A 27,395-nucleotide genomic window follows, 5' to 3' on the forward strand; every position below is an offset into this window, starting at 1 on the left:
CTCACAGCTAGCTAATAGCAGAATCCAAAACTACTTACTCCATATTAATTTGTTTCCATGATTTCTTCTAACAGTGTAGAGTGATGAGATGGAAAAAGGGAAATAGGGTCAATGGATAGTATAAGGTAAGAAAACATTTAGGAATGGTGAGAGAGCAGCCTTAAAAATCCTCTGATTACCTCAGGACCACCATGGTTTGAATATGACACTGTGACTAGGAAATCATGACCCACCATACCACAGTGATTCTTACCTGAAATATACAGGCATCTTTTCTATAACTGCATCCAATTTTCTTACACTGAATGAGGTAACATTTCTTTTTTATCAATCTTTGTTATGTAACAACTCATCCACTGCATTTAAGGCATTGTAGCATATGAACTATGCTAGTTAAATAAAATAAAGCACAAGAGAAAATGGTTACATTTTCCAAATGTATGAATTTTCATAAACCGAGATTGCTCTCTACCTAGTCTAAATATTTTTTTGAGTCACAGATTCCTTTGAGAAACTTTAATCTTTTCCCCAAAAAGATGCACACATGTACAAATCCTATCCTTAAGAATCTAAGATTGCCACTTTAAAACCCCTACTTAACAATGTCCCAGTGGTTTTAAATCATTTTTTCATGACAAAGTATAACTGGAAACAAACAGAAAAGCTCATTAATTAACAGCTGTAAAATTCTGAGGAAAAATAGTAAGTTTTAATTTTGTCTTTCTTTATAAATACTGTTAATGAATTAGGGTATTTGAGGAGGGATATCTTGTACATTTTCTTGGAAGTGTTACAATCTTCTAATTGGTAGACATTTAGATTTGCTAAAGAAGATAAGTATCCTGTTGCCTGAGGATAATATTAGATTTGAAGGAGTCTGTTCTTTAATCTGAGTATCTAATTGAGCAGATGGCTTAAAGTTTGTCTTTTTTTTTTTTTTTTGTCGTTTTTTTTTTTTCGTGACCGGCACTCAGCCAGTGAGTGCACCGGTCAGTCCTATATAGGATCCGAACCCGCGGCGGGAGCGTCGCCGCGCTCCCAGCGCAGCACTCTACCAAGTGCGCCACGGGCTCGGCCCTAAAGTTTGTCTTTTATATCTTTGGAGTTTGTACTTTTTTGCCTTATTCATAGACACATAATTTTTCTTCCCCAGTCAATGGAGTTCCTTGGCCTCAGGAGGCAACAAGACGAAATAGCCATACCTTTAACTGCAGGATGCTAATTCACCCTCCAGATGAGCCAGGTGCTGAGAACCAAGAAGCTTGCCAGCGGTATGAAGTAATGCAGTGTTTCACTGTGTCACAGCCAAAATCAATTCAAGAGGATGGAGAAGGTAAAGCAAAGGATCATTTTAAAGTATTTGCTTTTTCTATGACCTTAAGGAACAGGGAGGTAATCAATTATAACCTGCCTTTTTTGGTTAGTATTTTTGATTATTATATTGCACATCATAATAGCTACTCAATTTACTATGTATTTTTTATTACTTTTTAAAAAAATTACTAACATGTAGAATCACCCCTTTAATATCCCCCCAATTCTGTTTTAAGCTGGCATTCCCACAAAATGTCAAATAATTCAAACCAACTTGCTGTCTAGAAATAAGAGATGTAACTAATTGCTGCCACTTGGAAATGTACTAGATGCAGCAGGCTGTTAAACAGCTTTGATTTTTAGAAAGTTCAAGTTTACAGTGTAGGGAACGTTGGAGAATAGAGTTAGCATTTTTCAGGCTATACAAGGTAATTTATAAGGAGAAACCTTGTGAATAGATGAAAACATAGCTGAAGCTCTGATATGAACATGATAACATGGAATTAGTTAAATATGTGACAGTGGGTAAGTTTTCCATGTAAACTTAGACTGAGCTAAGTTTAGGAATACCACAAATTGGGAACTAGAGTAAGGACCAGGGAAGGTAGTAGACAAGATGTTGGTCAGCTGCAGAAAAGGCCAGGTATGTAGCAGGTCTCACCGTGAAATGGAGGTCACAATCAACTGGGGACTTTTCACAAAATACACCTACCTGCCCAAGTCTTTTATGATTAAAGTTCATTTTTAGCTGCGTGATATAGTGTGTAACACCCTCAAAACAAAATTTTGGAACGGTACTTCAAAAAACTTGTGTGTCCTTCGAAACATAAAGTCCTCTATTAAGAGCAAAATAATACTTCTTCAGAAGTTAAAGGTTGTTTTTCTCATATGTCTACACAGGGGTTATAAGAATAATCTTTGTAGCCATAAGTACTGATGAGTATAGTAAATTGCCTACAAAACTCTGTTTTAAAAAACATTGTGTTGCTTAAATCTAACCCAAACTCCTGTTTCTAGTTGTTGTTATACGAGTACATGAGAGGCACGTGTCTCCTCTAGTTTGCGTAAGAGCATTCAGTGGGAAGGAATAATTTATGCTAACTAGCTCTCTACCTGTAGCTGCCAGTTTTTGGTTACCAACAATTTTATTTTTAATATACTAGTAGATCAGAGTGATTCCAATATTATGTTAGGTCCTGTAACATGTATTTGTAAAACTGTTAATGGCAATTGATATATGTAAGCCATTTTCTACCCTCTTTCTTTCAATTTCCCCTTCTTGTTTTGGACAGATTTTCAGTCATGTTTGATTTGTATTGCACGGCGATTACCGCGGCCTCCAGCTATTACGGGTGTAGAGTCCTTTATGACTAAGCAAGATACTACAGGTACTAACCGTAAAGTTCATAATGTTACATAGTTAATAATGTGACTATGCCCATAAAACTAATTATATCCAAAATGTTATGTCCCCCTGTTCTATGATATTCAGCCTCTGCTCCCTAATCTTATATAGGAAACATTTTAAATGGTGGTCTTTTTATTGTACATTTTAGATGCCATAATTATTGTCATGGTCAGGGTGCTAAGGTGAACATTTTTCATAGCTATTCACATACCTATATTTGTTTAATTATAAATTATTTTTCACAGTAATTTATTTAAATAAATTATTAAATTAATTAAATTATGAGGTACAGTATTTAAAGACATTTGACAGATACAGATATGTAAATATATGTAGATATATATATTTATTTACAAATAGATAAGAATATGGAGGTTTTAATGTTATGTTTAATATTTCTGTGTACTTTTTTGCTTAAATATTTCTGTGTACTTTTTTGCTTTGTTCTTTTCCTTTAAGTTTATTCAGCGCATATGAGGGTACTTCAAAAAATTCATGGAAAGATTCATATTATCTTTCAATTCTACTTTTCCACAAACTTTTTGAAGTCCCCTCATACAGAAGTGCCTGTCACTTGGTGTGATTGTTCAGAGTGTATATGGCTGAATAAACATCAGTGACGTATTTACAAATTGTGGTACGTTTTATGATGGAAAAGATGTGAGATGGTGTAAAGGAGGATCTGTTTTAAAATTAGCTGGTCAACAAAGTTCTGTCTGAGGAGCTGATATTGAGCCCTTGAGCCCCAAAGGATGAAGTGTGCCTGCTTTTCAAAGTATGGGTCTTGAAAGGGGTCAGCGAGGAAGGGTCCTGTTGCAGAATGAGTGCTCCTGATGGAGGGAACAGAGCTGCAAAAGCCCTAGATAAGTAAGACAGAGAGGGTGTTAGAGAACTGAAAGGAGGGTGGTAGAGCCACAAAGTGAGTATTGGTGAGAGTGCCTGAAAATAAGGCCTTCTTTTTAAAGGCCTACTTCAGATTTGATTTTCAGCAAGAACAAATTGTTCTTGTTCTTTGCAATTTGCAAGTGTTTTCCTGTATTATTTAATTTTATCTTCACATTAACACATCAGGTGTTCATGAAAGAGTTACATATATTCTCACTCATTTCTTTACCTTTAAAATAGAGATAGATAGTGGAGATATATTTTCGAGCAGACTGATTTTAAAAAGTCACTTTTACTAAATTTTATTCTTTGTGAAACTTCAGTTTTAATGTACATTTTGATTTATCCATTCTTTATATGACCCCATTTCATTATTTGTTAATTTTTTTTAGTCCCAGAAATCTAATATTCCTGATTGTATGGCTTCATTCTTGTGTTCTTAAAGATAGACTCCCAGCTGCTCTTGCTGAAGAGCAAATGGGGATAAATTAGCAGAGATAATAGAAAATGGTCTAGGAGGTTGAAGAGACAGCATTTGAGGATAGTAATTGTCCATTACCATACCTCTCTTCATTCCCTATCTCTCTCTCTCTCTCTCTCTCTCTCTCTCTGTGTGTGTGCCTTTCTATCTTTAATTGAAATGTAATCGATTGTACATATTTGTGGGTACAGAGTTGAATATCAATACCTGTGTACAGTGTGCAATGATCACGTCCCTTTTAGAGTCTACTGTGTTCATGTTCCTTTCCATTTTCCACTAATGAATAGCACTGGAAAAATTTAGTGAAATCCCATTGAAAATCAAAAATATTCTTCATGGAAGAAACTGGTTAACGTAAAAAGCTTATTTCACAAATAAGGGCTTTGTGAAATAGCAGAATGAAGACCTTTTGGAAACGGTGATTGTTGGGCCACAGAATAAATGTTAAAGATGAGAGAGATCTAAAAGTTATGAGGATAATGTAGGAATAACATATTTCAGCTTTTTCTCATAATGCATTTCTATAAGTTAAATAAATCCTAAGTTGGATTGTTTTAAAGAAGATTATATTTTCTCATAGGAACAATCTTATCACTGGTAGTTTTGTTTCTGATGAAGGACCTAGCATTAAAGTTTTAGATACTCTTGACAGTGTGTATAAATATATAAAGACAACTATAATCATTTAAAATAAAAAATTAACCTCTGGGCCATAAAATAATTGTACATGTAGAGAGAACCTTAGAGATCACAGAATTCAGCCTACCTCTTTTACAAATGAGAGAATGGAAACTTGCTCAAAACCATACAGCTGATGGTTGAGAATGGACTACTTTAGGCCCTACTGTAGAACTCTTCCTTTATATTACATTGACTTCGCTAAAGCACTATTAAAAGAGCATCACTAAACTGTACACACTTATTGTATAAAGATACCAGAGAAATAAAAAATATATCCAAAATGTAAAAGTAACATTTTATTATATATAGAATTGACTTAGCTAAAATTAATGGACTAGCTATAATGTTAAATACTAAATTTCTTAAATTTTAATAGTTCTTTTCAACTCTACATGTAGTGGTTCATGTCCCTTAAAAAAAAGAAAAAAGTCTTCTACCAGGAAGTATTGAACAGTGTTTTTTCATTTGTTTTGTTGGTTGACTGGTGGTTGGTTGTTTAGACTTTCCTTTAGCAAGCAGAGGTATTCTAAATCAAACTATTTATGATTCTCCTCTAAAGTAGTTGCTACATTACCCAATCATTTAATACCATTGCTGATAACTTAATCACTTTCTCCCCTCCAGTCCCACAGTTCCATACTCTCTTGCGGGTCAACACTGACATGAGTGCATGTGCACACACACAAACACACATACCCCAATCCCTTAGTCACTGCCAATGAGGAGCATTATTGTATATGAAGATTGTGTAGCAGTAGAATCCCTGCTATAACCAACTCTTTATCTCTGACATAATAAGAGACAAAGATTGAATAATTAAAATTCTTGACGTTTTCTATAGTTTCAGCCACAGGCTTTCCCCAAACTGGTCTTAAATAACAAAACTCCCTTATTTGAGTTTCAACTTATTTTCTTTCTAAAATCTACATTTATGCCAAGACTTGGGTGATAACCTGATCAAATAGGATTGGGTACATCAGAATCAAGACCCTAAATTTAAAAAGTCTAATGAATATCTTACTTCTAAACAAACCAAGTGAAATATATAAAGAAGGGATAAGTTAACTGAGGAGACACAAACAGTATGATAGATTTGAGTTGATTGTACGAGTAAAGAGAAACTGAGAAAAAGACACAATCAGGCATTTACAGAAGAGGAAGAATTTGTGGTGAATAAGCATGAAAAATATTCAACCTCATTAATAATGGAGAAATACAAATTCAGACCACAACCAGATACCATTCTTTACCTACTAATTTGAAGAAGTCTGCCGATACGAAGTGATGGAAAGGATGTGAGATTAACAGTAACTCTCATATATTGCTGGTGGGAACATAGGGTGGTGAAAGTTTCTAGAAAACAGTTCAAGTTAATATAAAGTTGAACATTCATATTACCTACAATCCAACTGTTCTATTACTACATGTATACCCTAGAGAAATTATCACACACATGCACCATGGAACATGTGTAAGATATTTATAACAGCATTGATTGTAATGGCAAAAAAGTGAGAACAATCTAGATGCCCATTTGCAGGAGAATATAAACACAGGGGACATGGCAAGGGAGGAGTGCACGAGTAATGGAGTGAGATTGGTAATGTCAAGTTCCGAAGTCAGGTGGTGGGTTTGTAGGTTTTCATTTTATTAATATGTTCTATAAATTATATATATTTTACTTGTATTATTTTGTGTGACTATGGGATTGCTTAAAACCTATAATAAAACAGGTCTGCATAATCACAAACTAGATTAACTGGCCCCTGATTAATTGAGAAGTAACTTTACCTGAATTCTCTCATAGCCATTTACGAAATTTGGTCAAACACCAAATAATAATAATAATAATAGCAAATTACCAGTAAATTTTATAAAGCATGTGTTCTGTATGCACAATGCCTAGCAGATCGTAATGTTTTCACTTATCTTTTTCTGATTTAACTTTTCTTCCTTCAGTCTTTTTCTTAAATGCAGTATTGCATATAGCCCAATTGGAGGTAGATAGGGAAAGGCTTGCTTACTTTCTTATATTCTCTGCACTTCATTATTGGAAATTAATTTAAACCAAAACAATATATTTCATTTCTGCTTCTCCTTCCCCAGTAAGTGATCCATTCGGTCATCAGTACATAGAGAGTAGGATCCAAAATGTGAGCCAGAGGAGTTTGACTGCATTAGTCTCAGCAGCTCAAGTTGTTGTGGTATGACTTTAATACTTGACTGGAATTGAATTTTAGAATATGACATACTAGTACATAACACACTCCAAGACCAAAACAATTTTTTGTCATGTCACTAATATACTCCATTACTATATGTGATAAAAATAGTGCTTTTTCATGCTTTTGTCTATTGAGCATTTGGAGGGAAAGAATATTTCTTAGGCGCAGTTGTTGATTTTGAAATATAGTTGATTTATATCAAGAGGCTATCATAATTGTAAACTTTTATTCTTTTTATAGGTAAAATCATCTCTATTGATACTAGTTCTCTGAGAGCTGCTGGCAGAACTGGCTGGGAAGATTTAGTGAGAAAGTGCATTTATGCTTTTTTCCAACCTCAGGGCAGAGAGCCATCTTATGCCAGACAACTGTTTCAAGAAGGTAAAATTTTCTCTCTCAATTACTTTCATTAACTTTATTAATACTGAATAGTTTGTATAGAATTTATGGCTTGATAAGTATTTTCTCCAAATTACCATTTTTACAATAATCAGTTCTGGGAAAGGAAGAAATGGGTAAGCAAAGTAATTCATGAGTGGATCCTGAAATTTGGGATGCACATTCTAAAGAACAGGACGTCATGTGGTGATCACTCATTCATTCATCCATTCATTCAGCAGACATGTATCAAGTTCTTAACATACGTAGAACACTATGTAAGGCTCCAGGATACAGAGATGACTAAGAAGCAAGAGTTTGCCTTTAAGGAGCTCATTATACATTAGGAGAATATATGACAACTCTAAAGATAAACATAACATATTACAATTACAATACAATACAATACAATACCAATTACATGGGCTATAATAGAGGTATAATCAAAGATGAAAAAAATTAATTGTGATTTGGGAAGTCAAGGATGACTTCAGAGAGGAAGTGGTATTTTGTCTAGCTCTTGAAGATTCCCGGCAAAACAAGCATCTCAAAGTGTTTCTGGATAATACAGAGATCAATATCATGCATGTTTACTTCGTGATTGTTGTAGCACCTGTATCTTCTGATTCAGGTTGAATTTTCAAGTCAAAAAATATGTCTTATGAAACTATTGGATAGCTGCTGTGTCTTAGTAAGTACTGTGGGAGTATAAAACAAGTATATTCCCTGCCCTTAGGGAATTTAACAGTATTATAGGAAAGGTAAGGAAAGTTATTTGAGAGTTACGGCTAGAAATTTAACACATGTTCAGATTTAAGGGATTTTGATGTCCTTTAAAAATATTGTTATATTATTATGTTAGCCTAATATTCCTTTCCAATGTAATTTATTCTCTAATCTCTAATTAGTTTCTTTGGTAAGAGGCTCTTTCTATGGCTCTTACTGAAAAATAGTTTAAAAATATTTTTTGTTATTCTGTCATTCTTAATTTTAACATTTTCCCATAACATTAGATTTTCTTCATTTACAGATGATTTTCCATTCATTACATTTTAGGTCAACTGCTTCCTAGTAGTATGTGAAAGAAATAGCTTGATTTTTTTTTTTCAGCAAGCCATATGTATAAATCTCACAGTCCTGGTTACTTCTGGGCCAGCTGCCTGCAGACTTATGGTTCTGCAGTGGTATCCTTACTAGACTCTTGCTACCCCCAGGATTGTATTTCACTGGGTACAGCCAAGTATTTTTTTAAAGCTCCCCAGGCAATCCTGAAGTGCAGCCAGGTGCAAACCATTACAATAAGTAACCAGTGCCATCCATGAGGTGTGAACTTTGTGACTTCCTCTACCAAGAATGGCACTTGACTTTTGCATAGGTTTGGGACTCAGAGCACTGTCTCCACTCACTGACTTAAGTGCTAAAGTATATGGTACTCTTTGATCTTTGCCTTAACTTTATAAGTCAGACCTTCCAAGTCTTAACTTAAAAGACTTAATTTTATTTGCCTGTAATTTATATACATTTCTACCAAGGCAAAGCAGGTATAGATTATTGTCTCATCATTCAAATGACTAGTCTTCCCATAGATATGACTAAGCCACCATTTAAAGTGTCTGTTTCTAAATTATTAGAATTCTCCACAAAATAGATTGGTTAAAAGTATAATTAGTAAATAATCTGTCATTAATATATAAGCTGAAAAAATAGAGTAAAATGTGAAGAAATATAATTCCCATTAGTCATTTCTTAATGTCTTCTCCTTCTACTTTTTTTAGAAAAAAAAATTCCTCAATGGAAATAATTTGTATTTTTCTTAGAATTAAGTTGTCCAGATTTCACATAGCTCCAATTCTAGTGTTTTGGAAATTCAGGACAACTTGCCAAACAGCTTTCATGGATTGAGCACATCTTTTCCTCGTAATTTATATTCAGCAATATCCAGCCTGGCAAAAGAAAATATGGTTGGTGAAACACTTACCTGAGAATCACCTGTTAAAGATGCTGACCTGATGAATTAAAATCTCAGAAGAGGGCCCAGATATCTTAACAAGCCTTGAAGGTAGTGCTTTTGTTTGAGAAACAGTGGTCTGTGAAGAATAGAGGAAGATGTCACTTGGATTTGCAGCTTCCTTGCTGCCTCTTACTCAGGGACAATGTGTACAGAGTGAGACAAATTATGCCACTATATCCTTCATTTTGTGTAAAGCTTTACAGTGATTGATATTTAGACAAGAAATCCTCCATCTGTCCTCTTTTTTCCTGCCTATTAACTTACTCTTTCAAGGCAGCACATGGGATAAAAATCCTAATATGCATCAAAGATTTTAGTTCTAACTTAGTTTTTCAGCAGCTTTTGACAGAGACAACTCATGAACTGCTTTTAAAGGGAGCTTACTGTTTTATGTTCTGGAGTCAAATTTGAAAATGCGTATCAGAGGGTACTTCAAAAAGTTTGTGGAAAAATATAATTAAAAGATAATATGAATCTTTCCATGAATTTTTTGAAGTACCCCAATATGTAAGAGCACTCAGTATGGACTAGCTTTAAAGCCATGGTTCTACTCTGAGGAATGGGTATTAGGATTCCTTGAGGAACTTTTTAAACTAGGAAAAGGTCCACGCAACTGGTTTGGAAAAGGTTCCTAGGTTTTGTTCAATGCAGAATCATTACTCTAAAGAAAGACCTAGGTTGTAATGCTTCCCAATGTCCCTGAGAAGATAGATTCATCTGGGGCAGTTGTTAAATCAGTTATCTGGACCCAACCCCACACTACTGAGTCAGAGTCTATAGTCTCAGATGTTGTCTTACAAAGAAGCTTGGAAACATAGACCTAGGTTCCACAGGATATTAATAGACATAACTAGGAAATGATGTCTTAAGTTTGGGTAATGCTTCAGTCTCCCACTTCTGGGGATTCATAAAACATATTTAAGATATTTAAGTTTCTGAGAAGTTGTACAGTAAAGATATCTTTTAAACTTTGTTACCCAGACTTGTTTTTCCACAGGGTATTTTTTCCTATAGCTCATCTAGCAGCAGTTAGGGAAAGCAGTAGTCATGGGAAATGCTGGACTACATGGCCTAGAAACTAGTTTTATGAAGATTCTACTTACCTATTTACAGTGATGTAATGGATCATCATTTCTTGTCTTTGAAATGTCCATGATATATCGTTATAATAAAAAGTAGGCTAGGAAAGCACAGCATATATAGTACAATCTCACTCTTGTATATATTTCTGTTTATCAAATTCTAGAAGATTAACAAAATGTTAACAGTAGTTATCTCTGAGGGATAGGATTACAAATGACTTTACTTATTCTTTATCTCTCTATTATTTTAACTTTATAATCACAAAATAAAGCTATTTTAATTTTTTTAAAAATAGCATGAGTCAGAGTTGGAAAGGGGTTTATAGTATCAAGAACTTTGGAAGCATTGCTATAAAACTTAAGTACCCATGTTAATGATTAACCAGAATGTTCTTTGAGACTTGTGTGAAGTGGTTACCAGTCCACATAACAGAGTTAACTGAAAATCTTTTTATGTCAAATTTTGTTGAACATATTTAAAATACAAGTTTACTTTCCTCTTATAGAAAATTTAATATTCTGAATAGAGTTTATTCATTGGTGATTGAAAATCTTAGAACACCTAGGCGTAATTTTTTTTCTTTACCTAATAAGAATTTTTTATTTTTTTGATTGCATTCTTTCTGCATGTATCTAGGGAAATACCAAAAAAGAAAAAGAAAGAAAAAAATTTCTATCAGCATTAACCTGTAGTACCTGGCCACACATTTTATACCTGCCCATTTGGTTAACATCAGTAAGACATGCTTGTTTGAGATTATCTCAGCACCAAATTGGAAGGGATCAAAAACCCAAATAGCTCTACTTCTACAGATGCTGTGACCAGGGGAAATTTGATGTTTTTTTGCTTGGTTGCTCTGCTGAGGCTTATTCTAAGGAGAAAAAACAAAACAAAACAGTTGTGTTAAAGGTTCTATGGAGGATTTCTGGGGTGTCAATAACACTCCTTCAATATTGTCCCTTCCCACTAAATATTCTAAAATGTTTAGAAGTGAATCAAAATGCTAGCTGTATAGCTGGCAAATCTAGATCAAAAAACAAGGCCAGGACTTGTGATCAAAATGGGATTCCAAAACTAAACCTTGAAACCCACTTAAGGGGAAAATTTGGTGTGCAGAGCAGATGTTTATCCAACCAATGCCATTAAAGTATTGTGGCTACCTTACTCATCTCTTTGTTCAAAATATCAGGGATTGTTATAAAGGAGTGAAGCTACTGGCATAAATGGTGTCTAGGAATTGACTGAATGTATATGACATAGGATATATGTACTTTAGAAGCTGTTATTCTTTCTTTTTTCTTAGTGTTTATTCAGGGAATATTCATTCAGTACCTGCTATATGCTAGGCTTCATGGTTGATATTATCTCACAATATTGCTGGCTCCATTTAAGTGATGAATAAATTGAGATGGGCCAACGTTAATTTGCATTAAGTCCTAAACTTGTAAATAACAACATCAGAAGTCAAGCTTGAATCTGACTCCTAGTTTCTTATTCTCTTCATTGATCCATGCTGCCTTCCTGTTTACCTCTTCATCTGAATGATTATGCACTAGAATTTTAGTTAGCTGGAGAGTCTTATTGAGTTCTAATTAATTGAAGTTTTACTGTATTAAATTTTTCTCATTTGAAAGAATGGCTGTGTGAATTATAATGTAGTGAGTCTTATTCCACACATTATCATCCAAAATAAATAATCTAACTTGAAATCTTAAAGTGTGATAATTTTCTTGTGTTAAATTATTAGGGTTCCCCAAATTTGAGAATTTTTACTAGTTTAGATATAGTCCTACAAGTTTAGGCAGCATAATTAACCAAAAGACATGGATGTTTCCATAATCTGCATTAAATATCTTAATGTTCCCATGTTAGCCTGAGTTTCTGTTCTTTCTTACATTATTGGGCTTGTCAATAAATCAAGGAATTTCTCTTCATTAATTTCCCTTATAAAAGTAAGTCTAGATTCCTATAAGAGCAAAAACATAAATTGAGATATAAATATTTAAAAACATAGCTAAGAATGGAAATCTGTTCTTTAAAGAAAAATAATGGCAGTTGATAACATGTCAATATTAATCTAGTTAGATGAGATTCCAGTTGAGGATCAATCAGCCAGTACTTACTGGATGATTTTTTTGTAAAGCATAGTGCAAGATTTGATGGAGAGTGGAAAACAAGAATAGGACACAGTATCAGCCCTTATGTTATTCTAGCTAAAGCAGAAAAATAAATGTGTAAAAGTTTTTTAACTTTTATTTAAAGAGATACAGAAGAAATGTTTAGGAAATAATAAGTAATAAGGTTGCAAATGCAAGTTGAAGTCAGATTGGAGCTCTGCTGTCCAATATGATAGCCACTAGTCACATGTGGCTATTGAGTACTTAAAATGTGGCCAGTGTGACTGAGGAACTGAATTTCAAATTTTATTTAATTTTAAATGTAAATAGCCACATGTACCTAGCTGGTAGTTACTGTATTGGACAATGCAGCTACATAGTGAAGAGGAAGTGAGTGTTTTCCAGCAGAATGAAGCCATCCTGAAGAGCAGTCAATAATGATGAGGAAATGGATAAAATGCTATAAGCAAAATAACATGAAATATCTTGCCTGTCTTGTCTGTCCCTTTCTACTTCTTTAACGTTATCATCCCAAGGTAATCATTTATTTTAAAATGCCACTTTGTGGTTGAGTTGTATTTTCCAATATATATATATATATATATATATATATTTTTTTTTTTTTTTGTCTTTTTTTTTTTTTTATTTCGTGACCGGCACTCAGCCAGTGAGTGCACCGGCCATTCCCATATAGGATCCGAACCCGCGGCGGGAGCGTCGCCCACTCCCAGCGCCGCACTCTCCCGAGTGTGCCACGGGCTCGGCCCCCAAAATATATTGTTAAAAAATATTAACAATTGGCATTGTTAATATATTTTTAGGATTTACTATAGCAAACATTTACTTATATCCTTCTACAGAAATTGTCAGTGTCCCTTAAGGACTCATTTTCACCCTTTATTATTTCATTAGGTACTAAATTTCTTCATGCATTACATTTGGTAAATGTGCCAATGATTCAGCTAGATAGGTAAGGAATATGGTTGGTTGGGTTTAAGTCATAATCATTTCAATTAAGTTTATATCCTGGTTTTGGAACTTAAGCAGATTTATTATGGCATAGATTTACAACAGACTACAGAGGTACTTCAGAAAATTCATGGAAAAATTCATATTATCTTTTAATTCTCTTTTTCACAAACTTTTTGAGGTACCCTTGTATGCCTTCTTCAGTTGTACTGTATACGCAAGATAATAAAACAGAGCATTCTTCTCTTTATTTCAAGTAATACATAGCTTCAAATGTATTTATTAATTGGTCATTTTAAGTCTCTTTCACATGTCCTTTAAAATGTAACTGAAGCCCTTTCTAAAATGTTTGAAAAATAGGACTAATAATAATACCGGTTTGTGGTAGTAATTCTTATGTTGCAATGGATATGATTTTTAATTTTGATATAGCTGAATCTATTAAAACTTTCCTAAAATAGAATACTATTTGTACTGCTAAAACATCAGTGACATTTTGTTACTTAGTAGTCTGGTACAGCCCTTACATATTTAATAAACACTATTTGGTTAGGATTTTCTGTGCTGTTAGTAAAGCTTTAAGACAAAAGTAAATTATGTTGTTTATAAAGTGATTCAACTGCCTTAACCTGGTTTTTGTTCCTTATATAAGCCATTATTGGCTTTATCTTAATTCACTTACTAAACTTCAAAATTTCAAACATTAAAAATAATATGTATACATATGAATATAATAATTTATCAAATGGGACCTTAGTGACTCACATTCCTGAGTGAAAAATTAAATATGAATATTAGCTAAGGAACTCTGCAAACCACTCAAAACTTAGAGGGTGAATTTTATGGTATGTGGTTATATCTCAACAAAACTATTACAATCAGCCAGCAAAAGGAAAACAAAACAAAATAAAACTTGTTAAACATAATACAGAAAGTGAGGGGAGAAAATTACTTCTTGTTATTTTTAACAGAGACTTAATAAATTTAAAGAGCTGCCCCATTATAGGGAAAGATTATGGTCGATATTTTGTGGATTTGGAATTTCTTCATAATCATAACTTATGTGAGGAGGCACCCATTCAAGTAGGACTAAATTAAAACCTGTCATCAAGTGGTACATTTCAATTGGAATCATTTTTCCCCCTCAGATATCTGCTTTGTTTGAACTATTCTTTGAGTCTGAATACAGTTTGGGAGGGCATTTAAAATGAAGTTGTAGGTAGAAATAAGGCTGGTAACTCTCCTTTGCCCAATGTACAAGTGTCAGAATTTTAACTAGGTTTCTTTTTTGTTTGAAACAGTGATGACTCATGGTACTGCCTCCAGCCCATCCTATAGATTCATACTGAATGATGGGACAATGCTTAGTGCCCACACCAAGTGTAAACTTTGCTACCCTCAAAGTCCAGACATGCAACCTTTCATCATGGGAATTCATATCATCGACAGGTACTACTTATTTGGAGAGCTTCATATGAAATAAGTCAGTAGACATGTCTCTTCTTAGAGAAAAGTTTTATACTCTTGATGACTAGAAAACAAATTCTAAGTTGGGCATAAAACTAGTGTGATGAGTATATAATCAATATATTTGTATTGGGTTTTGTAGTTTGTCTCCTATGCAGACTTTGTTGTACATAAAAGGAGACAGGAAAGGTGAGGCTGAAAATATGTAAAACCAAAAAGGTGGCTAAAAACTTACAATTTTCCATATATGAGCTTATAGTCTTATCAGTGATTTTAGAATTTGTTAACATTGTTGTTTTTATTTTTAAAAGTGCTTTAGTTTCATTAGGGCAAACTTGATGACTTCTGAGTTCAAGTTGACAGTTTCTCACAAAAACTACAAATCATTAAACTATCAACTTGAGATTTTTGAATGCCATTGCCTCTAAGTTGTTCCTCTCTCTAAATATGTTTTGCATTGATATACATGGTAAATTCATGGAACTATTCTTTTATGTTATGACTTATGCAAAGTCCTGTATTTATAACTGTTTAAAATTTAGCATTAAAGACAAAGACATTTCCCCTCACTTCATCTTTTCCCCATCTGATGTATTTGTTTATTGGAACATGGTAATACCAGTCACAAATCTGTTGTCATAATTATGAATTTGAGTAAAGAACTAAGTTGAAACCTAAATTCAATATTCTATGTTTTTTTTCTAATTTTAGTTTAAATTTTGCTTGTGAGTGGAATTAACACAGTTCTTTTTTTCATTTTGTGATTTTTCTTTCAAAACATCTGCTATGTCTACATATCACCCTTTTTAATTTTTACATCAGTGACACAGTATTTTCCTTACCCAGTCTTCCTCTTTAGAATTGAAATAGTTAAAACCTGTAATAGGGGAGTCATGAATAAGTGCTTTATAAATAGAGGTGTGGGAAGTTTCTCTTTCAACTAAAAGTATTATAGTAATGTCAATTGTTTGTATTAAGTTTAGAGAAGTTTAAAAGTACATATACTGGATTTTTTCCAAGGCCAAGAAAAAAATTTTTTATATAACTGAAACCATTATTATCAAATTTAAGGGTCAATAAGCACTATTGCTTATTAAATGATGCTAATATTTCACAGTGGTACTAACAATCCACTGTTTTTCCTTAATTTAAGGTGATATAGAAGCTCTTTACTTGATAGCTTGCTATATTAATGAGGTTAATGGTCTTGTTTTATAAGATGCATCATGAAAATATTTTAGTGGAAACAAATGAAGACGTTTGAATAATAATGACTTTTCCCCCCTAGGGAACACAGTGGGCTTTCTCCTCAAGATGACACTAATTCTGGAATATCAATTCCCCGAGTAAACCCCTCGGTCAATCCTAATATCTCTCCAGCTCATGGTGTGGCCCGTTCATCCACACTGCCACCATCCAACAGCAACATGGTATCCACCAGAGTAAACCGCCAACAGAGCTCAGACCTTCATAGCAGCAGTCATAGTAATTCCAGTAACAGCCAAGGGAGTTTTGGATGCTCACCTGGAAATCAGATTGTAGCCAGTGTTGCCTTAAACCAGGGACAGGCTGGTTCCCAAAGCAGTAATCCCTCTTTAAACCTCAATAATTCTCCTATGGAAGGTACAGGAATATCCCTAGCACAGTTCATGTCTCCAAGGAGACAGGTTACTTCTGGATTGGCAGCAAGGCCTAGGTTGCCAAACAATTCATTTCCTCCAAATATTCCAACATTAAGCTCTCCCATTGGCATGACAAGTAGTGCCTGTAATAATAGTAACCGATCTTATTCAAATATCCCAGTAACATCTTTACAGGGTATGAATGAAGGACCCAATAATTCTGTTGGCTTCTCTGCCAATTCTCCAGTCCTTAGGCAGATGAGCTCACAGAATTCACCTAGCAGATTAAATATACAGCCAGCGAAAGCTGAGTCCAAAGATAACAAAGAGATTGCATCCATTTTAAATGAAATGATTCAATCTGACAACAGCTCTAGTGATGGCAAACCTCTGGATTCAGGGATCCTGCATAACAATAGCAGACTCTCCGATGGAGACAATAAATACTCTCAAACCAGTCACAAACTAGTGCAGCTTTTGACAACAACTGCAGAACAGCAGTTACGGCATGCAGATATAGACACAAGCTGCAAAGATGTACTGTCTTGCACAGGCACTTCCAACTCTGCCTCTGCTAACTCTTCAGGAGGTTCTTGCCCCTCCTCTCATAGCTCACTGACAGAGCGGCACAAAATCCTACACCGGCTGTTACAGGAGGGTAGCCCCTCAGATATCACCACTTTGTCTGTCGAGCCTGATAAAAAGGACAGTGCATCTACTTCTGTGTCGGTGACTGGACAGGTACAAGGGAACTCCAGTATAAAACTAGAACTGGATGCTTCAAAGAAAAAAGAATCAAAAGACCATCAGCTCCTACGCTACCTTTTAGATAAAGATGAGAAAGATTTAAGATCAACTCCAAACCTGAGCCTGGATGATGTAAAGGTGAAAGTGGAAAAGAAAGAACAGATGGATCCTTGTAACACAAACCCAACCCCAGTGACCAAACCTGCTCCTGAGGAAATTAAACTGGAGTCCCAGAGCCAGGTGGGTAATTCCTTGCTTTACAGAATGATTACTCCTAGTTACCTTTTCTATTCTATTTATTCTACTCCAACCATAGACCAGATTGGATTTAAACTATGTTTTATCCTATCCATCGGATGTATATATTAAGAGGTAAGTGTGAGTGGTTGAAAAATCACAAGATGCCTTCAAAAGTTCTCTTTAAAACTTTAGAGGGCCATAGTGTTAATGTGGTATTCTAAAAAATAGATTTTTCTTTTCTTTTTTTTTCTATAAAATCAGAGTTCACATCTTTGGAGATTTTCAAAAATTACTTCCCTTCCCCCTTCTCCCAGCCCCACCTATTTGAATTCAATTCTCTGAAATTAGAACCTAAGAATCTGTATTTTAAAGAGGCTCCCCAGAGAACTCTGATGTGTAGCTAAGTTTGGGAACCTCTGGTATAAATGAAGTAGGAGAGAAATTTGAGGAGGTGGACAAGGCAACCTAGTCTGACTTGATTTTTATTTTCTTTGAAGCCTTTTCTAAGGCTGTTTTCATTCTCATCTAATTCTTACCATCCTCAACCCCCATCAGAGAACAGGGACTTGAATATTCTGGGTAGAAAAATATTACCCTTATATAACACACCCTAAAACAGAAGTAAATAAAAATAAACCTTTCCACAAATTGTTATGGATTCAGAACCTCTATATTTAGGATGGAGCAGGGGTGGGGTGGAAATTAACAGGCAGCTTCATTTATTGAATAATTGTAGACTCTGAAGGAATATAAGAAAAACAAAAAATACAGTCCCTCCCCTCTAGGAGCTTTCACATTATTTAGAGTTAGAATATAGACATTCATGAAATAGCTGACAATGTATTTACAAAGGAGTTTATCAACAAGACTTCTCCATTGTGAAGCAAGATTCACACTTAGTAGGAATAGGTCTTTCGGTTTCTTGACCCAGCTTGATTTTCTGCCCTCATCTCACAAGTCTCTCTCTTCCCTCAGGCCTGCTGCTTTCTAGGCAGATGAGAGTCCTTGCCATTCCTGGGATAAGCCATGTCTCTCCTAAGCATCTTCTACCTTGCTCTTCTTTCTGTGCCTGCTGAACTTCTACTGATCCTTTACAAACCAAGTCACATAGCATCTCCATAAAGCTGTCCCCACATAGCCCTAGTTAGACACTTCCTTCCTCTCTACTCTCACAGTGCTTTCTATTGTCTCTATTTACTGTTTCTAGTAACACTGTTTTGATTGTTTCTTCACACGTGTGCTCTTTGCAGATCAGGCTGTGTGTCTCATGTTTCTTGGTACAACAAAACTAATACTGTTTTTTTTTAAACAGAAAAACAGTTTTAAATAATAAGTACAGTTTATTATAACTCTCTTTAATTAACTTTAAAAGTAATAGCTTTATAAAACAATGTCACATGTATAGTCCTGTTGCATGTGTTTTGGTGCACAGGTGCATACATTTCTGTCGAGTTTATACCTAGGAGTAGAACTGTGGGATCATAATATATGTGTATATTTATCTTTAGTAGATAATGCCAGTTTTTCTAATGCATGAGAATTCCTTGTTTTTGTTCTGTGTCCTTTTTAATTCTGGTATTGTCAATCTTTTAAATTTTAGCCATTCTTGGTATAGTATCTCTTAGTTTTAATTTGCCTTTCCCTGGTAAATGTTCACTTGTCATCTGGATTTCTTCATTTGTAAGTTGCCTAGTCTACTCTCTTGCCCATTTTTTTAATGTGTTGCTTTTGCTTGTTGACTTGTAAGAGTTTTTTATGTATTTTGGGTATGTGTTCTTTATTGGTTTTATACAGTCATGCACCACATAACTACATTTTGGTCAACAACAGACTACATATATGACGGCCATAAAATTATAATGGCCATATAACTTAGGTGTGCAGTAGGCTATACAATCTAGGTTTGTGTAAGTACACTCTATGATATCCACACAATGATGAAATCACCTAATGACACATTTCTCAGAACATATCCCCGTCGTTAAGCAACGCATGACTGTACGAGTATTTGCAGATCTCTTCTCCATGCTGTGTCTTGCCTTTTCTTTCTCCTAATGGTGCTTTTGATGAAGTGAAGTTCTTTATTTTAATATAGTTCAATTTGTTGATCTTTCTCTTTATGATTAATGCTTTTTGCAAATGTGTAGCAAAAGACATGTTCAAAAATGTTTACAGCAGCTTTATTTGAATTAGCTAAAAACTGGAAACAACCCCAAATCCATTGCAGTAGAATAATTATATTTTGACATATTCATGCAATAGGATACTATTCAGCAATGAAAATGAATGAACTATTGCTACGTGTGACAATATGTCTGAGCCTCAGAAATGTAATTTTGAAAGAAGTCAGACATTTTAAAAATGCATACATATAATTCTATTAATACAATCTAGAAACAGAAATTTTAGTTGAATTAAACAATGGAACCCAAAGAGATAGACATTTAATGTTAATTATCTCAAAGTTATCATAGTATAATTATATTGTAAAATAAAGGCCAGTTTTCTTCTATATACAACCTCAGACAGATGTAGGCACAGTCAATCTATTCTAGACGATATGTTTCTTATACTATTATATCCTTAAGTAGGAAATGAACTTTCTGAGATATTTGGAGCTGATGCACCATTTATTAAAAAGTTTTCTAAACTTTAAAAAATTATTTTAAAAACTTATGTCAATGTGAAGTTTTGGGTGGGGGTTGGAGGGTGCCTGGCCGTTAAGGGGTCATTGTAAATTTAAAGTCATTGTAAATTTAAAGTAAGACATTTTACAAAATTCTGAAATATATGACAGAAAATAAAATCATCATCATCATCAAACAAAGTACTCTTGATACTTCTGTCCAGTTCAATCTTTTTCCTATATGTAAAGTTTATACTAAGATACATTACACAGTATTATATGTATATTATATGCTGTAGTATATTAATATTATATCATAAGCATCCATTTTTTTCCCAGTGGAATAGTTAGATCATGTAATTTTAAAGAATCCCTTATCATTCTGATTATTCTTTCTTGATTCTCTCATAGTCACACTTAATTCATAGAGTTTAAAAAAAAGCAACTTTTTTTCTATACTGTTCCAGGTGAAAGTGTAGAATAAATTTCTTCTAACTTTGGTTTCCATTCTTAGTTTACAGCTGACCTTGACCAATTTGATCAGTTATTGCCCACCCTGGAGAAGGCAGCACAGTTGCCAGGCTTATGTGAGACAGACAGGATGGATGGTGCAGTCACCAATGTAACCATCAAATCGGAGATCCTGCCAACTTCACTTCAGTCCACCACTGCCAGATCCACTTCCAGGATGAATAGTATGTATGGGAACAACACCTCATTTTAAATGTTTAGTGATAATGTGGATTAGTACTTTGTCTCTCACAATTATTGCACAGACCTTTTGTTTGTTAAGAGTAAGATATCTTTTTATTAATGCCACTATAAATAATAGTTATATTTAGATAAATGAATTAACTTTATTCATCATGTGTATTTTAAATTGCAGCATGACCTCTATCCTTTTGTAATTAATGTTAAGTTGAGCAGTTGATGTTAAGGAGAGCAATTTTGTGTTCTTACCAAAAACATCCCATAGCAGGACTTTCAGAAATACAATATTGAGTCCGATTATATTTCCCAAAATGTCTTCCTTGAACATGTGTCCTATGAGTTGCAAAAAGGAAGGATTCCATGTTAAAATACACTGGGGAAATGCTACGTGTCCCAAACATTTCCATATTGAAGTTTCACAGTGCCTTTTAAAGGTTTTGAGAAGTTCTGTATTAAAGAAACCAGTTTAGATTTCTTTAACACAGCATTTCCCAAACTTTCTTGATTATGGAGTTCATTTTCTCAAGTAATACATGTTACCCCACAGAATGAGTTTTCCATGGAGTGTTGTTTAAAAGACAGCTGTCTCTGTTGTTCTAACCCAGGTTAGCATTTTCCTAATTAAGAGATACTTTGATAGTATAAATACCTCAAATTCATGAAGATAGGACTGTCAAATTGTTTTCACCCATCAAATTTTGAAGTTGAAAAAATCAGTGGTAATAATTCCATTGTGTAACCTTGAAACTAAAGGAAATTAACCAGCTCACTTTCAAAATTTGTTTGGGTTTCTGATCTTAGTCCTATCGTTCTTCTGATGAAATCAGATGTAGGACTTAATTTATTTCTATCGTACTGGAGCTTTTAACTGTCATGACCCAATTCCTAAAGTTTACCAAGATTTCCAGGCAGCTGCAAAGAAGAATCTTGAATCATCTCTGACATCTTACGAAGCAATATTTTAGCTGACCACTACACTAGAGGGGGAATGAGGAGCCTAGATTCAAGTCTCACATTCACCATTTATTAACAGTGTTACCTCAAGGATGCAAATCTTCTGGGTATTTTTCTCTTTGTCCACAAAATAAGAATTAGATGAAATGACTTTGAAAGTTGCTTCTAATTGAAGCAGAGAGCCTGCAGACTTTGGGATATAAGGCACAGTTGGGGAAACAGTAAGATGATAGGCTAAAAAGAGATAAAATGGAAGTCTGTGTATTAATTGTTCTGGGGTCCTTGTCACCTTCCCCATCCAGTAAGGGAGACTGGAATAGTTTTCTCAGGGGACACTGAATGGCCAGAAAGAAGATGTCGGGATGCAGGTATACAAGGGGAGTTCCTTACAGTGTAAAAGCCACCCTGCTATTTAGTCATCCATTGAAGGCTACCAAAAGAGATGAGCCTCAAACTCAGCTCTCACAGTCAGTGTTTTAGAACATTGACTAAACAGACACCGCCAAGGATCATCAGGACTTTGAGGAAAGTCTGCAACTTGAAAGAGAGCAAAAGAGACAAACGGAAAAAGAGTATGCAATGGAAATATATAATAAGTGCATGGACTAAAAAAAAACCAAAAACTACTAAAAATTTTGAAAAGATAAATATATGTTATCCATGAATAACATGAGAAGAAAAAAGGGACAAAGAACAAGAAAGAACTCTTGGAAACTAGATATCAAAAATAAAAAATGTTGAGGGAAATGTGAGAAGATAAACCTGAGGAAAACTTACAGAAAGAACAGAATAAGCAAAAGACAAATGGAAAGTAGGGAAGAAAAGTTTAAAGAAATTATAAGATTGACTTAGGAGGGCCAATAATGATTAATAAGAATTCCAGAAACAACAACTATCAAGGGGGAAAAAATGGAAGAAAAGATATTATGAAACAAAAAATTGAGAGTTTTCTGGAAGTAATTGAAGGACATGATTCTCCAAATTGAAATGGCTCAAGAAGTACCCGAGTGGGGAAAAAAAAAAATTACTTGTACGAAAGCTTTTTATCATGTCATTCTGGAACATCAGAGATAAAGACTCCGAAACTTTTCAGATAGATGATGTTAATGGCATACAGTAAATCAGGAATTTCTTAAAGGTAATGGTGGAACTAGAAGACAAAAGAGCAGTGTCTTATGATTTGAGAAAGAGGACTTTCAACCTTGAGAATAATAACTGGCACTGAACTATGCCTCCCAGTATAAATAACTGGAAAAATGAGCAAATATATGAAACAGTTCTTTTTAGACAGTAGACAATAGGCAGTGTGGGACTGTGATCCTTGTGAGAAGGGGAAACAAACAGGGTGAACTCTACAACCATCCCAGCGTTTTTTGGAGACATTTATCAAACCAAGTTCAAGTAAGAAGAATCCAAAATGAGTATCAATATCATACTTATTGAGAAAATAGAGATCAGCGTTCAGTGAGACTGGGGTAGCTAGAACTTGCTGGAAAGAGTACCAGAGAGGAGAAGGATATATAGAAAAAGAGCTTCAAAAATCTGTATTACAGTCCCTTTGAATCTTTGGCTGAATTCTACAATATGAATGTGTTGGATGATACTCCATCAGGTGGGGCAAAGAACAGCTTCAGAGAAAAGAACAACTGTAAAGAAGCTCTGAGCTAAACAACTATCAGAACCCTCACAGTATCAGAAGATGTTTACATTCGGACCAATCAGAGTAGATAGACGTTCTTGAACAACTGGGGTGTTTAGTAGAAAATCAAAAAAGGCCTCAACTTAGGAGAAGGTTTACTATAGACAGGCTCTAACAAATTTTAAAAACAAACTCAAAAGGATCAAGCTAATGTATAAGTAAATTAAGTATCTAACAGAACAATATTCAAAGACGACAGAACGGTAGATTCCTTGGTTGTTTTTCTGTTTTTGTTTTGATTTTGGTGGCTGGCTGGTACGGGGATCAGAATCCTTGACGAAATTGGGGAGAAAAAAGACCAAAAAAAGTATAGAGGACCTCAGTCCTCTATAATACCAAGCAATCCAGTATATGCATAATACTTATAATCACAGAAGGAAGGGCAGAAAAAACTATTGAAAAAATAATGGCCAAAATATTTACAAATTTGATGAAAACTATAAAACCATATACAGATCCAAGAAGTTTAATGAACCCCAAGCAAAATAAACATAAAGAAAACTACTCTAACGCATATAATAATCAAATTGCTGAAACAAAAATCTTAAAACCAATCAGAGAAAAATGACACATTATGTCAGGTCAACAACAACTAAAAACTACTGATTTTCTGTTCCTAGCATCATTCAAAGTGATACAAAGATGAAGAAAAGATATAAAAATGATACAAGCCAAAGAAAGATAAGAAAACAACAGACTTTCTATATCCCATTTATTCAAGAAATATAGGTGAAGTAAAGATGTTTTTAAACACAAAAAACTGGGAAAATTTGTCACCAGCGAACTATACTACTCTTCAAGCTAAAAGAAAATGAATGCAGATGGAAACTAATCTACATAAAGTAACAAAGGGCACTAGATACAGTAAAGGTGTGAATAGATAGAAAATTCTTTTTTTCTCATTTGTTAGTTTCTTTAAATGAAAAATGAGAACTGTTTAAAGCAAAAAATAGTAACAGTGGATTATATATATATAACGTGGAAGTAAAATGTGTTAACAGTAACACAACAGATAGGATGGAAGTAAAGAGACTATTCTGTTTTATATGAAATGGCATATTTGAGGCTAGACTGCTAAAAGTTAAAGATGCATTTTATTAATTGAAAAGCATTCTGTGAGTCATGATCCTGTACATAGAAAATCCTAAAGATTGGGAAAAAAAGCTACTTGAATTAAGTGAACTTAGCAAGGTCACAGTATGTGTACTCAATGTACAAAAATCAATTGTATTTCTATATACCAACCACATACAATTGAATAATGATATAGAAAAGGCAATTTACCAAAAAAACCACCATAAAATATTAAGGCATAAATTTTAGAAAGAATGATATGTGCAACACTCTACACTGAAAACGCCATTGCTGACAGAAATTAGAGGTGACCAAATAAATGGAGAGAGATACCATGTTCATGAATTCAATATTGTTAAGAAATCAATTATCCCAAAATTGATCTGTATAGATTTAAAATAATTCCAATAAAAATCCTAGCAGGCATTTTAGTAGAAATTGGCAAGCTTTTTCTAAAATTTATATTTGAATACAAAGACAAAACCACTTAAAAAAAAAAAACTTGAAGTATTTGTGCTAATTGATTATAACACTTCTGTAAAGCTTCAGTCATCAAGACAGCATGGTTTTGGAGTAAGGATAGATATATAGATCAATGCAACAGAATACAGTGCAAAAATTAACTCATTTTGGATAAATCTTAGACTTAAATATAAAAGTTAAAACTATAAAACTTCTCAACAAAAACCTAAGTAAAATCTTTATGTCTTTCAGATAGGCAAAGATTTCTGGTAGGACACAAAAAGTACTAACCATGGAAGAAAAAAATTGATAAATTGGACTTCATTAAAAGTCAAATCTTCCATTCTTTTTTTTTAACGAAACTGAGTCTATAATTAATAGCCTTCCAAAACAGAAATCACTAGGCTAGACCCAGATGAGTTTGCTGGTAATTCTACTAAGCGTTTAAGGAAGAAATTATATTTTTATATTCTCTTCCAAAGAATGGAAGCAAAAGAAACTAATTTATATTTGCAAAACACATATCTGATAGAGGACTGGTATACAAAATACACAGAGAACTCAAAGAGCCAACAATAACAAAACAAACAACCCAATTTAAAAACGAGCAAAAGATTTGGACACCTCACCAAAGATGATATACAGACAGTAAATGAGCATATGAAAAGATGCCCAACATCATATGTCATTCGAAAATTGCAAATTAAAACAATAATATGATACTACCATACTTCTATTAGAGTGGCTAAAATTCAAAATTATGACAACATCAGGTGGTGGTGAGGATATAGAGCAACAGGACCTCTCTCATTCATTGCTGGTAGAAATGCAAAATGGTATAGCCACTTTGGAAGACAGTTTGGCAGTTTTTTATAAAACTAAACATACACTTACCACATGATCCAGCAATCATGCTCCTTGATATTTACCCAAATGAGTTGAAAACTTATGGTCACACAAAAACCCGCACATGAATGTTTGTAGCAACTTTTTTCATAATTGTCAAAACTTGAAAGTTACAAGCAACAAAAAGATGTTGCTGAGAAGAAGCCAATCTGAAAAGGCTATATATTGTATGAGTCCAACGGCATTCTGGAAAAGGCAAAACAGTGGAGACAGTAAAAAGATCAGTGGTTGCCAGGGAGTCATTTCCAGTGGTTGCCAAAGGGAAGGATGAAGAAGTGGATTTTTAGGTATGATACTGTTCTGTATGATTATTCTGTAATGGCAGATACATGTCATTAAACATTTGTCAAAACCCACAGAATGTACAACACAAAGAGTGAATCCTATCGTAAACTTTGGACTTAATAATAATATATCAATATTGGCTCATCAGTTCTAACAAATGTACCACCTGAATGCAATAATAGGAGAAACAGCCCAATCTAAAAATGGGCAAAGGATTTTAAAAGGATTTCACACAAAAAAATATGAAAATGGCCAATCAGCACATGAAAAGATGGTCAGTCTTTAATCACCAAAGAAATGCAAATTGAAACTACAATGCAATACTATTACACACCATTAGAATGCCCAAATTTTTAAAAACTGATGTTACTGAATGATTGCAAGGATGTGGAGCAACTTGAACTTTTACATTGCTCATGGGAATGTAAAACGGTATAGCAAATTTGGAAAATTGTTCAGCAGTTTCTCATAAAGTTAAACATACATTTACCATGTGACCCAGCAGTCCAACTCTTAGGTATTTAACCAAGAGAAATGAAAATATATGCCCATAAAAATATTTGACCACAGATGTTCAAACAGCTTTATTCATAATAGGCCCAAGCTGGAACAATCTAAATGTCCATCAGCAAGTGAATGGTATATTCATAAAATGAAATACTGCTCAGCAATGAAAAGGAAGGAACTACTGTTATATGGTGTGTATTATTCTCTAATGCTGCTGAGCAAAGAAATCCATTTACTATATATTCCTTTGTTTGCTTTTTGAAGTTCTCAAACAGGCAAAACTAATTTGTAGTAGTAGAAATCTGATCATTGGTTGCCAGGGGTCTGGTGAGGTAGGGAAGATTGACAGCCAAAGAATGTAAGGGAACTTTTAGAGGCAATAGAAATATTCTGTTTTCTTGCTTAGGGGGAAAGGTCATCAGTTTATACCTTTATCGAAATTTGTTTAACAAATGGGTACATTTTATTGTGTTAATTATACATCAGTAGAATTTATTTTAAAAGCATCCAAGGTTAGAATGATTTCCAGTCAGTAATTGGGTA

General features: G+C 34.1%; 1 protein-coding gene across 13 annotated transcripts in view; it reads left to right on the top strand.

Annotated features, from left to right (window-relative positions):
• NCOA1 (nuclear receptor coactivator 1) overlaps positions 1-27,395 on the top strand; it is a 256,917-nt gene that overhangs the window by 183,709 nt on the left and 45,813 nt on the right. For all 13 annotated transcript variants that reach the window (XM_063077723.1, XM_063077726.1, XM_063077730.1 and 10 more), the window contains 6 exons: positions 1,154-1,333; positions 2,607-2,702; positions 7,235-7,375; positions 14,854-15,001; positions 16,308-17,628; positions 20,769-20,949. In XM_063077723.1, the coding sequence (XP_062933793.1) occupies positions 1,154-1,333; positions 2,607-2,702; positions 7,235-7,375; positions 14,854-15,001; positions 16,308-17,628; positions 20,769-20,949 (2,067 nt within the window). The remainder of the gene's footprint in view (positions 1-1,153; positions 1,334-2,606; positions 2,703-7,234; positions 7,376-14,853; positions 15,002-16,307; positions 17,629-20,768; positions 20,950-27,395) is intronic.

This window comes from Cynocephalus volans, chromosome 14, assembly GCF_027409185.1.
Source record: "Cynocephalus volans isolate mCynVol1 chromosome 14, mCynVol1.pri, whole genome shotgun sequence".
In the NCBI taxonomy this organism is placed as follows: domain Eukaryota; kingdom Metazoa; phylum Chordata; class Mammalia; order Dermoptera; family Cynocephalidae; genus Cynocephalus; species Cynocephalus volans.